Raw genomic sequence first — 19,019 nt, 5'->3', positions numbered from 1 at the left:
CGTCCCTAGAATAGTTCCAGATAAAGTTATAATTTACAAATACCCCTTTGTATTGTTTTTTATGTATAACTTCTCTACACAGACAGAGCCATCCCTAGAACTGTGCCCTTTAAAGTTATAATTTTCAAGTGCTCCTTTGTATCGTGTTAATGTATAACTGCCCTACCTAGACCGAGTCGTCCCCAGAACAGTGCTTTTTAAAGTTTTGATTTAGAAGTGCTTACAAGTGCCCCTTTGTATCAGGGTTTGGTTTTGTTTTTTGAGGGGTTTTTGTAGGCTATATCTGCCCTACCTAGGCAGATCCGTCCCTAGAATAGTGCTCTTTAAAAAAAAAGTTATCAAAGTAAAATTACAATGTCATACTTATAGACGAAGCAAAGTTGATTCTGTTGCTTTTTCCCGGGCCCCCCTCCCCGTCCTCCCGCCCCCGGCCAACGTTAAAATTAACCATTTAGTCATTGAGATCTAGGAGTAAAAAATTTGAACTCTTCTAAATGATAATTTTTGGGTTATAAAACTCCAAAATAGGAAGTGATCACTGTCTGAAAATGGATAATTTTGCTATCAAAATGCCAAGGGGAAAAGACACATTCTTGGGTTATAATACTATGCAAAATAATACTCAAAATAGTTTTTAAATTATTGTTTAAAAATGGCTAATTTTGCGATTCAGATGCCCCAAAAAAAGGCGTTTAAAGCCATCCAGTTTTAAAAATTTCCCCGGGGGAATATGCCCCCAGGAACCCCTTACACATCTCGTGCCATGCTTAACAATGACCCTGATAATTAGTCCACCTCACTTTAAAAAAAAACAAAAATGCTCCGACGGGCCTCAAAGCTCATATACTAATCTTTATTAATGCAACTAGCGCTACAGAAAATCGCAGCTAGTCGTTTAGTGTACACTTCCGTTCGTACACTGTGATATATATACAAATGCATTCATATTAAGTGCAAATATTAAAACTTTTATTAAGATGCCGTTTTAACGAGCCAATGTGCCCCCTTTTTTGCCCCCCCCCCCCTAAAAATATGTCCTGGATCCGCCCCTGAGTGCTCGAGTGTCCTTTAGAAGCGTTATTCACATATATCATAATAGTTCTAATAGAGTCATTCTGCTGTAACAGGGCAAATTGGCGTCCCCTAATTTTAGTACTGAATAACTCGTAAAACAAAAATGTTCAAGTAATATTTTTGGTTGTGTCATCTTAGCAAACAATTCATTTTAATATCTACACTAGTTTGATATTGTAAATTATATTTCTGGCATTTTCTTGTAATATTTTCCGGAGAAGGTAGTCAAAAAGCGGCTGTCCCCATTGCCTGGTTTCTAATTTACAAGGTAGCCATTAAGTGTAACCAGTACGTGTTAAATAACATGTATTTTGTCAGAAAGTCCCCATGAAACATATTATACTTCATTGTCCAAAAGAATTTGTTAGTTACTAGGCTAAATATATCTTGAATAATCGAATTTTTTAGTTTAAAAAATCCATGTCCCCAGATTCCTTGATATCACGACTACATCGAGGTGCTAGAAAAATTGAATTTCCATAAAACTACTATTTCCATGTGGTATTGCAACTTTGCGATCGTGTCAGTTTTTAATATCCACGACAGCCATGTTGTTTCTGTTGAAATGATAGCCGATATTGTTCATTTTTGGACACAATACAGGTGCGTATATTTATTACATGTTATCTACAAACGACATGCTGCTCATGAACCAGAAGTCAGATGCACACAATTGTTTGATATTTTTTTAATAAACGAGTGTAATTGATAAATAAAAAACAACAGAACACTACATAATTTGCTTACTAGTAGTAGGGGCGGCACTTGCTTGAGCCGCCCCTACTACTCTTAGCCTACTGTTGTGTCATCTACGTAACTGTCATCTACGTCACTTTTGTATCGTGACGGACATGACATTGGCATCCAATAGCCGATGATTAATAAATCAGTGTGCTCTAGTGGTGTTGTTAAACAATTTATTCTCACCCAGTTGATGAGAGAGAGAGAGAGAGAGAGAGAGAGAGAGAGAGAGAGAGAGAGAGAGAGAGATAGAAAGAGAGATTAATACAGCTATGGATGTACATGTACCTATATCTCACTGTAACATTTTGCTTATACTTTCTTGCTCAAACCAAGCTAAATTTCCAAGAGCTAAACCTTTGCTAAAACATTGCTCAAACTTAAAGATGCAAGTTTAACTTCACAGGAACCGCAAATTGCTTACGTGGTACAAAATAATGTGAATCGACTTTTTGTTTTCTAAGATTTTGCTTAGTATTAAAGGCGGTTCACGCCAAAAACATTTATTAGTTTTTGCTTTGAAAGATAAAGTTTATACCTTCAGCTATATGCCTATAAGAAATTACAACCAAATAATTAAAAAAAGAAAAGAAAGTATTTTCGGGGAGGATCTGTAGTGTAACACGCATTAACTAGTGACGTCACTGTTTTATGCGTATACAATCAACACACAATAATTATTTGTGGGCAAGACGTAGCCCAGTGGTACAGCGCTCGCTCGATGCGCGGTCGGTGCGGGATCGATCCCCGCCGGTAGGCCCATTGGGCTATTTCTCGTTCCAGGCAGTGCACCACGACTGGTATATCAAAGGCCGTTGTATGTACTACCCTGTCTGTGGGATGGTGCATATAAAAGATCCCTTGCTGCTAATCGAAAAGAGTAGCCCATGAAGTGGCGACAGCGGGTTTCCTCTTTCAATATCTGTGTGGTTCTTAACCATATGTCTGACGCCAAATAACCGTAAATACAATGTGTTGAGTGCGTCGTTAAATAAAACATTTCTTTCTTTATAATTCTTTGCAGACAACTGACAAAGAAACAAAGATGGTGACTATGCTATATTTAGCTACAACTTATTCGGCAAACTCCTCTTATCGTCCAATACAAGGCGTTTACAAATTAATATTATTAAGTTAATTATGGAAAGATTATGCGTGGGATCAATTAATTTCACAAACGTCATGGTGTGTCATCTATGTCACGGTGAGTCATCTACGTCACAACAGATATTTTTGTTTAATAATTATAAACAGTTGAAACAAATATAATTGAAAGATAGCGGTGTTAAGTAGGGAAGAAGAAATGTTTTATTTAACGACGCACTCAACACATTTTATTTACGGTTATATGGCGTCAGACATATGGTTAAGGACCACACAGATTTTGAGAGGAAACCCGCTGTCGCCACATAGGCTACTCTTTTACGATAGGCAGCAAGGGTCTTTTATTTGCGCTTCCCACAGGCAGGATAGCACAAACCATGGTCGGTGCAAGTGGTTTACACCTACCCATTGAGCCTTGCGGAGCACTCACTCAGGGTTTGGAGTCGGTATCTGGATTAAAAAAACCATGCCTCGTCTGGGATCCGAACCCAGTACCTACCAGCCTGTAGACCGATGGCTAACCACGACGCCACCGAGGCCGGTGTGTTAAGTAGGGAATGCACTTGTTTAACTTCACACAAGTTCCTGCACTAATAAAATTTAAAAGTACCTTGATATAGTGAGTATCTACATCTGATTACGGTGAATGTCTGACAGACCGTCACAGTTCGAGAGCCTGGATACTGTTAGTTATGTCTAAGATATCAAACAATGTCAATATTAGTTTTACAAAATGATGTAAATATACTGGGATTCACATTATTAGGTTAAATCATATGGGAAACAAAATAAATGGAAGTTCAAGAAAGGCTACATGTCGTGACGTAGATGACACTGAGATGGGACACCATGCAGATTTCAATACATTTTAAATCGAAATCGGCCAGATAAATCACTGCTGTAATTACACTTATTTACTAATGATACTACCTGATGAAGAGAAAGAGAGACAGAAGGTAGTCAACATTTTATTTTAATTGGACCTGAAATCTCCCAGTTATTGCAGAATGACTCAATAACGCTAGAACTAAGGGGAGTCCAGACCTTCCCTCGACCCCCCTCCCCACCCCTGGATCCGCGGTAGTCCGAGTACTCTGACGGTAAGAGAGTTAGACAGACATTTGGACAGTTATACACTCATTACCGTCAGAGAACAATCTACTATATCAATATTGCGCAATCTGTGCCTCCCAAACGGTAGTCCAAGATTCGCGCTCTAATACAACAACAGTCCTATGTTTGACGTTAAATACCTTTACACGATCATTTTAGAGTTCCTTGATAAAACAAAATACACATATTTATTATTAATCACCAATACACATACTACATGAAGTAGCTCGAGTCACCTCCAGCCCTACCCTTGTTGATAGAAAACACTATGTAATGCTTTGGCAATCGCCAACAACCAAATGGTCGGAAGCTACGTACTGTGTTTAAAATACTTTTTCCCCCTAATTCTGATGCCACAGAGCTTTAGTTTGATTATTCTCGAGTCCAGTCATGACATTAAACTTACATATTGTTAACCAGTACCAACGTTACACGAAATTTTAATATAATTGTTATATTTATAGACTACTTTGCACAGCTCTTTATACTGTGTTTTTTATTTTATATTAGCCTAATGTTGATCATTCTCATTTTTACCATTGCTTGACACCCAATAGACGGTGCATTTTTGTGTTGGTGTGTCGTTAAACATTCAGTTATTCATTTCAGTTCGTTCCAATCATACATGGCTGCAGTCTTTTCACTTAACACCAGAAGGAAGCCATCATGGCAGGAGTTTTGAATATAAGATAAAACACATTCGTAAATTTGTGTTTCTCTTTCTCAGGTGATAACCAGGAAGTGAGTCCAATGTCGTAAAAGGAACACCCGTAACAACACTAAATACACATTTGGGATGAACATGGTACACCTATTTATTTTAGAGATATATTTTGTTTGAAACTTTAGCCGCGGGTTTTTTTTATCTTAAGTTAGGCAGTTCAAACTTGATCACTGTGTAAATATCCTTGTCAGTGTCAAGTATTGCGTTACACCAAGGCAGGGGGTATACTATAGGAAGAGTATTGAAGATTCGTTGTCTACAATTATGCAGTTGATTACATTATCAGTTTAGATACTATTGTGTGTAGCTTACTTGTATGTGACATTACTAAATTAATCAAAATTTTATTAATAATGTAGGAATTTTTTACTCTAAATGTGAACAAGATGTGTGTGAACATAGGCATGCCCTATAAACACAGCCCGACTTAGAAGCGATCGCATTTTGAAAGTGTCATATTTTAATTGTCACCATATTTCTGCTTATCTGAACAAAATATGCCGAATGCAGTTTAAGGAATACCAGCTACTGCATATCATTTAATGCAGCCAAAGATAACAATACTAGATTTTACCTCCCAGTATTTGCGTATGTACTAACATAATTTCTAAATATCAATAATCAATAACCGTTATTAGTTTCTGGCGATAAATCTAAATGATTTAATCGCCGTATCTTCCCTTTTTAAGGACGAGAAGTAGCCCAGTGGTAAAGCGCTCGCTTGGTGCGCGGTCGGTCTGGGATCGATCCAATAATCGTTATTAGTTTCTGGCGCCAATCTAAATGATTTAATCGCCGTATCTTCCCTTTTTAAGGACGAGAAGTAGCCCAGTGGTAAAGCGCTCGCTTGGTGCGCGGTCGGTCTGGGATCGATCCAATAATCGTTATTAGTTTCTGGCGCCAATCTAAATGATTTAATCGCCGTATCTTCCCTTTTTAAGGACGAGAAGTAGCCCAGTGGTAAAGCGCTCGCTTGGTGCGCGGTCGGTCTGGGATCGATCCAATAATAGTTATTAGTTTCTAGCGCCAATCTAAATGATTTAATCGCCGTATCTTCCCTTTTTAAGGGCGAGAAGTAGCCCAGTGGTAAAGCGCTCGCTTGGTGCGCGGTCGGTCTGGGATCGATCCAATAATCGTTATTAGTTTCTGGCGCCAATCTAAATGATTTAATCGCCGTATCTTCCCTTTTTAAGGACGAGAAGTAGCCCAGTGGTAAAGCGCTCGCTTGGTGCGCGGTCGGTCTGGGATCGATCCAATAATCGTTATTAGTTTCTGGCGCCAATCTAAATGATTTAATCGCCGTATATTCCCTTTTTAAGGACGAGAAGTAGCCCAGTAGTAAAGCGCTCGCTTGGTGCGCGGTCGGTCTGGGATCGATCCAATAATCGTTATTAGTTTCTGGCGCCTATCTAAATGATTTAATCGCTGTATCTTCCCTTTTTAAGGACGAGAAGTAGCCCAGTGGTAAAGCGCTCGCTTGGTGCGCGGTCGGTCTGGGATCGATCCAATAATCGTTATTAGTTTCTGGCGCCAATCTAAATGATTTAATCGCCGTATCTTCCCTTTTTAAGGACGAGAAGTAGCCCAGTGGTAAAGCGCTCGCTTGGTGCGCGGTCGGTCTGGGATCGATCCAATAATCGTTATTAGTTTCTGGCGCCAATCTAAATGATTTAATCGCCGTATCTTCCCTTTTTAAGGGCGAGAAGTAGCCCAGTGGTAAAGCGCTCGCTTGGTGCGCGGTCGGTCTGGGATCGATCCAATAATCGTTATTAGTTTCTGGCGCCAATCTAAATGATTTAATCGCCGTATCTTCCCTTTTTAAGGACGAGAAGTAGCCCAGTGGTAAAGCGCTCGCTTGGTGCGCGGTCGGTCTGGGATCGATCCAATAATCGTTATTAGTTTCTGGCGCCAATCTAAATGATTTAATCGCCGTATCTTCCCTTTTTAAGGGCGAGAAGTAGCCCAGTGGTAAAGCGCTCGCTTGGTGCGCGGTCGGTCTGGGATCGATCCAATAATCGTTATTAGTTTCTGGCGCCAATCTAAATGATTTAATCGCCGTATTTTCCCTTTTTAAGGACGAGAAGTAGCCCAGTGGTAAAGCGCTCGCTTGGTGCGCGGTCGGTCTGGGATCGATCCAATAATCGTTATTAGTTTCTGGCGCCAATCTAAATGATTTAATCGCCGTATCTTCCCTTTTTAAGGGCGAGAAGTAGCCCAGTGGTAAAGCGCTCGCTTGGTGCGCGGTCGGTCTGGGATCGATCCAATAATCGTTATTAGTTTCTGGCGCCAATCTAAATGATTTAATCGCCGTATCTTCCCTTTTTAAGGACGAGAAGTAGCCCAGTGGTAAAGCGCTCGCTTGGTGCGCGTCGGTCTGGGATCGATCCAATAATCGTTATTAGTTTCTAGCGCCAATCTAAATGATTTAATCGCCGTATCTTCCCTTTTTAAGGGCGAGAAGTAGCCCAGTGGTAAAGCACTCGCTTGGTGCGCGGTCGGTCTGGGATCGATCCAATAATCGTTATTAGTTTCTGGCGCCAATCTAAATGATTTAATCGCCGTATTTTCCCTTTTTAAGGACGAGAAGTAGCTCAGTGGTAAAGTGCTCGCTTGGTGCGCGGTCGGTCTGGGATCGATCCAATAATCGTTATTAGTTTCTGGCGCCAATCTAAATGATTTAATCGCCGTATTTTCCCTTTTTAAGGACGAGAAGTAGCCCAGTGGTAAAGCGCTCGCTTGGTGCGCGGTCGGTCTGGGATCGATCCAATAATCGTTATTAGTTTCTGGCGCCAATCTAAATGATTTAATCGCCGTATCTTCCCTTTTTAAGGGCGAGAAGTAGCCCAGTGGTAAAGCGCTCGCTTGATGCGCGGTCGGTCTGGGATCGATCCAATAATCGTTATTAGTTTCTGGCGCCAATCTAAATGATTTAATCGCCGTATCTTCCCTTTTTAAGGGCGAGAAGTAGCCCAGTGGTAAAGCGCTCGCTTGGTGCGCGGTCGGTCTGGGATCGATCCAAGTCGGTGGGGCCCATTGAGCTATTTCTCGTTCCAGCCATGGCACCACGACTGGTATATCAAAGGCCGTGGTATGTACTACCCTGTCTGTGGGATGATGCATATAAAAGATCCCTTGCTGCTAATCGAAAAAAGTAGCTCATGACGTGGCGACAGCGGGTTTCCTCTCTCAATATCTGTGTGGTCCTTAACCATGTTTGACGCCATATAACCGTAAATAAAATGTGTTGAGTGCGTCGTTAAATCAAACATTTCTTTCCCATTTTATGTTATATTAGGTCTTAACATCCACATTTCAAAATTGTACCATTCATTTCTCCGTCCCGGAGTAGGCCACTGGCGATGTGAGAGGCTAAATCTGTGATGGGTGTTCCTGAACCTTTCGTGGACATGGACACGTTAATAAAGTTCCCATCCTTCCAAAAACATGCATATACATGTGTGTATTTGGAAGTAAAATGACATCCTTGCAACTTGCACGGATGCCTTCGAACTACACAATTAATATTAGGAGTAGTAAGGAGGCCTGTCTGGGGTCATGACCTACTTTCCCGTGATCACGTGACCTTGAGACAATGGGCTTGGTGTAGACAATGGGGCTTGGTGTAGACAATGGGCTTTGTGTAGGAACCAATGGCCTTTGTGCAGGTGTCTGACCTGGGTAGGAAACAATGGCCTTTGTGTAGGAAACAATGGCCTTTGTCTAGGAGTGTGCAGGTGTCTGACCTAGGTAGGAAACAATGGCTTTTGTGTAGGAAACAATGGCCTTTGTATAGATTGGTACAGGTGTATGGTCTCGGTAGGAAAACAATGGCCTTTGTGTAGGAAACAATGGTCTGGGTGCAGGTGTGCGATCATGGTGTATTCAATTCAATGTATTGCATATTACCAAACAAACTGGTGTCGGCAAACAAATAAAAGCAAAGAAACAACAACAATTAATAATAACAATATGTACAGGCCAAGTGTAAGTCTGACGTTGGTTTTGGCTTCATTGTATAACGTCTATTGTGTTGTTTTTTGTATTCACAGTGGACATACACGTGAATGTTTTTTCAAAGTGTTTTATTCTAGACACCCAAAATAATAGCCGTTAAAATATGTCTCGTGGGGAAGGACTGTAGCTGTTTGCTGACTGTTTGGTCTAAAGTGAGGCTTTCATGTCGCCAGACAAAATGCGTGTGTGATGATTTTCATTCATTTGTATTTCTTTAGCACATTGTCGACGTTTTCTTTGTTGTCGTCATTCAGCCATTCATTCATTCGCTTTATAATAGAGGAGTACTTTATCAGACCTCTTCATCGGCCCTCATACAAAGACATTTTATTACGCCTCTCCGAGTGTTTATGAAAACAGGTGAACTGCAAAAGACATACCGACGCGTGCCCGTCTCAAGTAGCAGAATAAATTTGTTATGGTATGCACACTGACCGTGAAAGTTTGTTTGTGTTTAGCGACATCACTAGAGTACATTGATTTATGAATCATCGGTTATTGGATGAAAAACATAATTCTGACAGTTTTAGAGAGGAAACCCGCTACATTTTTTCCATGAGTAGCAAGGGATCTTTTATATACACAATCTCATACCCCTTATGGGGCCAGTATTTCATAATTAAACATAAACTTTTTGTGCGTGCGTGCGTGCGTGTGTGTGTGTGTGAAACACTACAGCCCATTCCTATGAAGAAAGAACGCGTGACTGCAACTCAACGCTCCAACCTAACCTATGCTCTTTTAACTACATTTTAAACACGAGAATTTCCCAAGACTACAAGTCTTTAGAGACAACCAGTGTATTATGTCTGGTATATCAAAGGCCGTGGTATGTGCTGTCCTGTACACACAACTCTTGCTACTATAAAGTAGCGGCAGAAATATTCAATCACAAATCTAGTTATAGAGTAGAATACACAAAAAACAAACGCAATGGTTGAGAGAGAGAGAGAGAGAGAGACAGAGATAGACAGAGAAAGAGACAGCTAGAGAGAGAGAGAGAGACAGACAGAGAAAGGACAGCTAGAGAGAGAGAGAGAGACAGCTAGAGAGAGAGAGAGACAGAGATAGACAGAGAAAGAGACAGCTAGAGAGAGAGAGAGAGAGAGAGAGAGGGGGACGCGCGCCGCCATGGGTTTAACAAGTAGTACGTGTTAACCAAAGGGAAATAGCTGCATTTTTAAACAGAAATTTCTCTAGAGTACTAGCCTTCGTACAGGACTTTTTAATTACCAAATGGGTAAATACAGTGATCGATCTAGGATCGATCCCCATCGATGGCCAAATAGGCTATAGCCAACCAGTGCATTATGTCTGGTATATCAAAGGCCGTGGTATGTGATGTCCTGTGCACACAACTCTTGCTACTATAAATTAGCGGTAGAAATATCCAATCACAAATCTAGTCATGGAGTAAAAAACACAAAAAACAAACGCAATGGTTTGGTTTTAAAAATTTTTTATTTCTAAAGTACAATCGCTGGTCTCTCTAGAGACAACTACACATGCAATGGACACACACTGGGTTACATCGAGAGGCCTTAAGGGCGACATGTGAATAACATGAGTGTTCATTTCTCTTCATCTTCGTGCTCATCATCAGTATCATCATCGTCGGTATCGTCATCGTCTAGTTCGTCCAAATATTCGCCAATCCAAGAACGATACTGATTTAATTTAGAACGAATCTGCGGTCTGAGATCTCTGTCTGGATTCACAAACTGTAGAATTTTTCTCGTGTTGGGGCCTTTGTCAAAGTAATACATATACGTCAGAAAGCGAGAGTACGTGTCTTTAAATAACTTCCATTGCAATGTCTTCATGTTTCTTTCGATGGCATCTTGGGACATGTTTTTTTTCTTCGTAGCGTTTCCTCTTGCTTTCGAAATAGTCACGATTGATGTCGAATTCACGCTCGATCATGAGACGAATGCCTTCGTTTTCAAGATCGGACGACGGCTCTTCATTTCCCTCCTCGCACGTTTTCACGTGTCGCTGCAAGTCACTCCCGTCTTTAAAGACCAGACCACACGTATCGCAAGACTGCATCCTCTTGACCTTTTTCAGATAGGGCTCTACCTCATCTTCTTCTTCGTCGTCGTCACTTTCGTAGGCGGGTATGCCTGGTAGTTTTCTCTTGAATGCGTTTCTTTGCATGATTTGCTAGTAGAGCTCCTTCTCCGACGGTGGTTGAAACTGTTCTGAGACATTCGCCGTTACGCTCGTGCTTATATACCATTCGGACGGCCCCGTCTCTAAACCATTAGGTCGAAGGCGCCAATGTTCGGGCGTGGTCGGTTTCAAGTCCACCAAGAGATGTCCGTAGGGCCTGTGGGTAGCTTCCTCAAACCGCTGCATGAAATGACGAGTATTTCCAGGATACATCTGCTGTGCCAAGGTTAGGACTTGCTGATGCTTGTCGATGGGGTTGTTGAACAGTGCCAGGTAATGACAGTTTCTTCTCTGTGTCGGGTCTTTGCTGTTATAGAGGTTCTGGTTGATGGCAATCACCGAGAGGTTTCTGTGATGACTTCCTTCCGTGAACAGATCGGTGATACGAGAGTCTTTTCCAGCTGTAGACATCAGGTCGTCCAACACGATGAGATTTCTGACTCTGGGATCCAAATAATGATCCTTTTCCAAATTCTCGGGTATGCCTTGAGCAAATTTTACTCGAGCAACCATTTTGATCGTATCATAGAGAGGTTGCCATCGTTTGTAGAGCCAGATGATGCGCTGGGAAGGCGGGTGGATTTTACCATCCCTTAGCAGTTTGTACAACAAAAATGTTTTTCCACACGACGTGGGTCCCGACACGATCATGGTGAACGGATGTAACAATCTTAGGGGCTGCTGCTGCAGCGGAGCAGGAGCTATAGGAGCCCTATGAGCAGGAGCTATAGGAGTCAGAGGAGCAGGAGCTATATGAGCTAGAGGAGCCCTAGGAGCCGGAGCTATAGGAGCCAGAGGAGCTATAGGAGCCAGAGGAGCAGGAGCCAGAGGAGCAGGAGTTATAGGAGCCCTAGGAGCCGGAGCAGGAGCTATATGAGCTAGAGGAGCCCTAGGAGCCCTAGGAGCCGGAGCTATAGGAGCCAGAGGAGCTATAGGAGCCAGAGGAGCAGGAGCTATAGGAGCCCTAGGAGCAGGAGCAGGAGCTATATGAGCTAGAGGAGCCAGAGGATCCCTAGGAGCCGGAGCTATAGGAGCCAGAGGAGCCTGGAGTTGAGCTGAATGGAAGGTATTCCAATGACGTAGCATATTTGATGGTTTTGAAAAAGTCTTTGGACATACGGGACACGATCTTTTGTTCATGACATGTTCCGGAATAAACCAATTCTGATTCATGATGTTGACTGTTGAAGTGTTCGACGTGAACTGGCGATGTTGAAACTGCCATGCCTCCTTTTATAGTCTTCTCAGAAATGCTTGTGCCGTTTTTGCCCAGTCTGCTCTCGTCGTGTCTGTTCCACGCCACTCTCTTCACGTTTCCGTTTCTGCTCGGCCTTGGCTTGCTCTACCACCTGTTGTGTTGGGGACACCATTACGACTTTGGGTGCCGGGGGCTTGTTCTGTTCCTCTTTTTCTTTTTTCCATGTAGGGTCATACAGTTCTAGACATCGATCTACACTGTACATCATCTGACTTTTCCCACCACGTTGCACTGGAAAATGAGGTTGAAGTTTACCTTCTGCTTGCAACTTGTAGAAACGGGTCCACTTATCCACGTCGGGTACATACAACTTGTACTGGTTTGACATGTTGCTTCTCTGAAGGTTCTACCTCAAATGACGATGTTACCCATTACCCCTTTTATTTATACTCTCTACAATTTCACGCATTTTTAATCTTTGTGTGGTACGTATGACCCATCCCCCATCCCAAAGCATAGCTCGTGCACGGCTCAGGGCCACTCCCGGGACCACACTCAGGGCCTCACACAGGGCCACACTCAGGGCCACTCAGGGCCATACTCAGGGTCACAGGTCCACACACACACACACACACACACACACACACACACACACACATACAGGGTCACCCTTAAATTAATAACAAACAAAACGTGTTATTCACGAGTTTATTTTACAAAACGAAAAGTATCACACTCATGCAATACGTGTTTAATGTCTGAACACGTTATTCACATAGGGACATCTCGGGGACAGTCTGTAATGTTCCATCACTGGATCGTCCATTCTCTGCCATCGGTAGACGCGTAGTCCACAACAGTAACAGACAACGGCATCATGGTCTCCCGTGTAGAAGAAACCGGCCTTGGCGAGCTCCCTCGGTTTCTGGCGTAACTGTAAGGGCCACCACCCAAATGTCTGCATTCGTGTATAGAATCCTCTCATTTCGGGTCGATGACAGAACAAGTAATGTCTCGAAAGGCCATCCCATTCGTCATCGGCGTCGTAGGCATCATCATCGTAGGGAGCAGCATCCGTTTTATATTCTCGAGCAGCATCCGTCTGATCCATGGGTTCTTCGTTCACGATTTCGACGGGTTCACGGATATCCATGGGGTCTTCATCCACAATTTCACCGGGTTCACGTGCAGCGTCCGTTTGATCTGTGTCATTTTCTTCAGGTTTGGTAGTCACTCTTTTGATCGTGTGTCTTTCTGAACATTTACAGATCAAGACGTCGCCTTCGTCACTGCTGCAGCTGCTAACACTGCTCGAATATCCTGATGCCATCGTCTTCGTTCCAGATAGAGTGCAACAAGATACAAAAATGTCAAAATCATCAGCAAACACGTCTGCTCTCTTCGAGTTCTCAAGCACGAATGAGCCCTTGGGAGAGAAAACACAGCCTTATATACAAGTCAGTTTAGTTGGAATCATTCTATTGATGGTACCCGTTGGGGGTGCAGAAGGAGCACTGAAGAAATCCCATCTGGTTTTGATGGTCTGTCTCCCTCTCTCTCTCTCAACCATTGCGTTTGTTTTTTGTGTATTCTACTCTATAACTAGATTTGTGATTGAATATTTCTGCCGCTACTTTATAGTAGCAAGAGTTGTGTGTACAGGACAGCACATACCACGGCCTTTGATATACCAGACATAATACACTGGTTGTCTCTAAAGGCTTGTAGACTTGGGAAATTCTCGTGTTTAAAATGTAGTTAAAAGAGCATAGGTTAGGTTGGAGCGTTGAGTTGCAGTCACGCGTTCTTTCTTCATAGGAATGGGCTGTAGTGTTTCACACACACACACACGCACGCACGCACGCACAAAAAGTTTGTGTTTAATTATGAAATACTGGCCCCATAAGGGGTATGAGATTGTGTATATAAAAGATCCCTTGCTACTCATGGAAAAAATGTAGCGGGTTTCCTCTCTAAAACTGTCAGAATTATGTTTTTCATCCAATAACCGATGATTCATAAATCAATGTACTCTAGTGATGTCGCTAAACACACAAACAAACTTTCACGGTCAGTGTGCATACCATAACAAATTTATTCTGCTACTTGAGACGGGCACGCGTCGGTATGTCTTTTGCAGTTCACCTGTTTTCATAAACACTCGGAGAGGCGTAATAAAATGTCTTTGTATGAGGGCCGATGAAGAGGTCTGATAAAGTACTCCTCTATTATAAAGCGAATGAATGAATGGCTGAATGACGACAACAAAGAAAACGTCGACAATGTGCTAAAGAAATACAAATGAATGAAAATCATCACACACGCATTTTGTCTGGCGACATGAAAGCCTCACTTTAGACCAAACAGTCAGCAAACAGCTACAGTCCTTCCCCACGAGACATATTTTAACGGCTATTATTTTGGGTGTCTAGAATAAAACACTTTGAAAAAAATTCACGTGTATGTCCACTGTGAATACAAAAAACAACACAATAGACGTTATACAATGAAGCCAAAACCAACGTCAGACTTACACTTGGCCTGTACATATTGTTATTATTAATTGTTGTTGTTTCTTTGCTTTTATTTGTTTGCCGACACCAGTTTGTTTGGTAATATGCAATACATTGAATTGAATACACCATGATCGCACACCTGCACCCAGACCATTGTTTCCTACACAAAAGCCATTGTTTCCTACCTAGGTCAGACACCTGCACACTCCTAGACAAAGGCCATTGTTTCCTACACAAAGGCCATTGTTTCCTACCCAGGTCAGACACCTGCACAAAGGCCATTGGTTCCTACACAAAGCCCATTGTCTACACCAAGCCCCATTGTCTACACCAAGCCCATTGTCTCAAGGTCACGTGATCACGGGAAAGTAGGTCATGACCCCAGACAGGCCTCCTTACTACTATTAGGCTATTGTTAAATGAAAATGTCTAAATTAACCTAGTGTTAAATTTTAACTTTTATATCATGATAAGATCATTTTTGTCATAATTATGCTTCCAAAAATACTTTATTTGTTCATTTCTAATTTTTACTCATTCATTGAGACCTGATTAATTGTTTAATTAATGAATTCATTGATTAAGTAATTTGTTTAATGCAAACAAACTTGTAAATATTTTCTGTAATAAATGGGGTATCCGACATGTTCGGGTGTGCCCGAAATGTAAAAAAAACAACAACAAACAAAAACACAAAACAAAACAAAACAAAACAAAACAAAAAACCCCACATTTTTGTGAAGTAAAAATTAAAAATTATAGGTACTACAAAGGGCAAGCAGAAATACACTGAATATACAGACACTGGTATTCTAATCTCGTGCACCACGATTGGTATATCAAAGGCTGTGGTATGTACTACCCTGTCTGTGGGATGGTGCATATAAAAGATCCCTTGCTGCTAATCGAAAAGAGTAGCCAATGAAGTGGCGACAGCGGGTTTCCTCCCTTAATATCTGTGTGGTCCTTAACCATATGTCTGACACCATATAACCGTAAATATAATTGTGTTGAGTGTGTCGTAAAATCAAACATTTCTTTTTTTCTGGTATTCTAAACGAGAAAATATATTTAACATGTACTCTTAGTTGTTACTAAGGCTGTGTTTAACAGTTGGACACATCGGACAATGGCAGCCCACAGTCCCTGCAATAAGCTGAAACGAACTGAACTGCAATAGGATCTCGACTCAATTGTTTTCCAGTCACGCATGTGTCGTTCATTTCCAGTCGGACTTTAATAAAGAAGATCGTATTTATTAAAATAGTAATAAGTAAAACAAACTTATATTTTCTGAGCCGTAGCTAGCATGGGGGCAAAAAAAAAATTCGGAAAACATTTTAGACTATTAACTACTCGGTTGCGTTTGCCGATTTCAAATTGTAGGGTTCGTCTCAAAAAATTAAAAGAGAAATCTTGCGCTGTACGAAGAACGTTCGGTTGAGGATACGGTACTAGAGTCTTTAGTTAAAACCGGTTTGATCTTGACAACGTATTATCGACAGTCGTACCTTCCTATTTCATAATTGATATTTTATAAAGTGTTAGTAGAACTTTCAAATTTTAGTTTGTATACTAGTAACACATTAATTATGTATATATTTTTAAAATAAAATATACTAAAGTAGACAATGAACGTTTTCACTTCTTAATTTTACGTGTTAAAATCGACAAATTCAAATAAATATTATTTCGTTTGGAAAGGGTAAAGTTGGGGGGGGGGGGGGTGTTTAACGACATCAAAGATAAAGCATATTGATTTAATAATCATCCGACCCCATACAACCGTAAATAAAATGTGTTGAGTGCGTCGTTAAATAAAACATATCCTATCCTTCCTTCCATCTGCTGTTGGATGTCTAACATTTGGTAATGTTGACATAATTATAATCTTAGAGAGGAATCGGGTGCATGTGCAGGGGGGAGGGTATTGGAGGTCGAAAACCTTACTTGCCCAAGCTTAAAATTTTTTTGAAATGTATTTTTGGGGGGAGCATGGCCCCATATAAACTTCGCTTAACAAAGTCTATAACCCCAACCCCGCTGAAATCCCTGCACACGCGCCTTGGAAACCCGCTACATTTTTTTTTTAGCAAGGGATTGTTTATATGTATCATCCCACAGACAGGATATCACATACCATGGTCTTTTTGTATACCCGCCGATGGGGATCGATCCTAGACTGACCGCGCATTTCCAAAAAACACCTTTTTAGGTCTAAGTAATGAATAAAAATAACATATAGTCTTGAAAAATGTTACGTAAATCGAACACAGTGCCCTCTTCCTCTACCCCTAGAGCGTTACGTAATTAGTAACACCCCCTTACATGTAACGCGTATGCCAACAGCTGGCCACTGTCAAAATTTCAAGGCAAATCCCCCACTCACCGACCGTTGTACCATACCTCTATGGATATAAACCGGCCTCGGTGGCGTCGTGGCAGGCCATCGGTCTACAGGCTGGTAGGTACTGGGTTCAAATCCCAGTCGAGGCATGGGATTTTTAATCCAGATACCGACTCCAAACCCTGAGTGAGTGCTCCGCAAGGCTCAATGGGTAGGTGTAAACCACTTGCACCGACCAGTGATCCATAACTGGTTCAACAAAGGCCATGGTTTGTGCTATCCTGCCTGTGGGAAGCGCAAATAAAAGATCCCTTGCTGCTAATCGGAAGAGTAGCCCATGTAGTGGCGACAGCGGGTTTCCTCTCAAAATCTGTGTGGTCCTTAACCATATGTCTGACGCCATATAACCGTAAATAAAATGTGTTGAGTGCGTCGTTAAATAAAACATTTCTTTCTTTCTATGGATATAAATATGTTTTGGAGATATGAGACGACCCCTCAATCAAGATAGTTAAATTTGTTCAAAAATTGCGAAATCTCACGTGATCTCTTGTTGGAGAATTCTATACTTGTGATAAGCCAATGAAAACCGAGATCGGTATGAGCCTGTCAAAAGTGTCCCACTTTCAAAATACTGAAACCAATGCGGAGTGCGGCGTCATATTATATGCACTAAACGTAATTGGATGTTCTGTTCTATATGCTTAAATAATAAAAAATATTCCAGGGAATGTAGTTTTAATTAAAAAAGTAATTAAAAAAAAATATATATATATATATATATATATATATATATATGCAATTAATATTAATAAGCAATAGTTTACAGTTGAGGACACAATAAGCGACACACAGCTGTTGTACATCCTCCACTATTGTTACTGTCTTATTGATTATGGCGTCATTTGTGTTATCCGCGAGCGGAATACAAAGTAGACGAAATAGATAACCGACAGATAGGATCCACTCATCTGCGTGTAGGATTCACCCACCTACTGTACCAGATCCACAATATCATTCGATCAAATAATGCGTTACAGTATGGTTAAGCATATTTGTCCTTTGTTTTGGTTCAGTCAATCGATCAACCATTTATTTCCATATGTGAATTATACAGACATGAACAATAATATCAACAGCATGAAAAGAAACACAAGACATGCTATAATGGTTCTGTGGTACGGTGTATTACCGAAAGTATTCACAAAGAACCAAAGAATACCATCCGAATCCAAGTATATTGTTAAATCTTAAATGTCCTTGTATGTCTTTTATTCAGCTCAGGGACTCCCATTATTGTTTAGGTGCGGGACGTGGCCCAGTGGTAGCTTGATGCGCGGTCGGTCTAGGATCGATCCTCGTCGATGGACCCATTGGGCTATTTCTCGTTCCAGCTATGGCTCCACAACTGGTGTAACAAAACCCGTGGTATGTACTATCCTGTCTGTGGGATGGTGCATATAAAAGATCCCTTGCTGTTAATCGAAAGGAGTAGCCCATGAAGTGACGACAGCGAGTTTCCTCTCTCAATATCTGTGTGGTCATTAACTATATGTCTGACACCATATAACCGTAAATAAAATGTATTGAGTGCGTCGTTAAATAAAACATTTCTTTCTTTCCCATTATTGTTTTAAAAAATAAAACAAAACAACAGGTTTTTTAAAAATAAAATTCTTTAGATGTTATTGAAAAGAATTTTAGACATATGTCGTTTTTATGTGCCAATCATGTGTTGATTCATTAAAACTTATTTTTGTGGTTATATCCAATTAAAATTCAAGCAAGCAATCCTGGGCACACACCTCAACTATCTGGGCTGGCTGTCAAAGTCAGTGGGTTAGTGGTTAGTGAGAGAGACGTCAGTGTAGTGGTCGCACTGTCCCTAAACTCGCTCTGGGTAGGAGCCGGTACCGGGCTGCGAACCCAGTACCTACCAGCCGTAAGTACGATGGCTTAACCACGACACCACCTAAGATGGGTTTTTTAATGTCACACAGTAAAATAAAACACAGC

The 19,019-nt window shown here is 41.3% G+C and overlaps 1 protein-coding gene across 1 annotated transcript in view; it reads right to left on the bottom strand.

Moving 5' to 3' along the window:
- Positions 1-13,470, bottom strand: part of LOC121367279 — a 30,944-nt gene extending 17,474 nt beyond the window's left edge. Inside the window, exon 1 of the mRNA XM_041491392.1 lies at positions 13,091-13,470. Coding sequence (XP_041347326.1) covers positions 13,091-13,470 — 380 coding nt within the window. The remainder of the gene's footprint in view (positions 1-13,090) is intronic.
- Positions 13,471-19,019: the final 5,549 nt, after the last annotated feature.

This window comes from Gigantopelta aegis, chromosome 3 (genome assembly GCF_016097555.1).
Source record: "Gigantopelta aegis isolate Gae_Host chromosome 3, Gae_host_genome, whole genome shotgun sequence".
Classification (NCBI taxonomy): domain Eukaryota; kingdom Metazoa; phylum Mollusca; class Gastropoda; order Neomphalida; family Peltospiridae; genus Gigantopelta; species Gigantopelta aegis.
The sequence above is the reverse complement of the archived record's forward strand: the minus strand, read 5'-3'. Positions and strand labels throughout refer to the sequence as shown.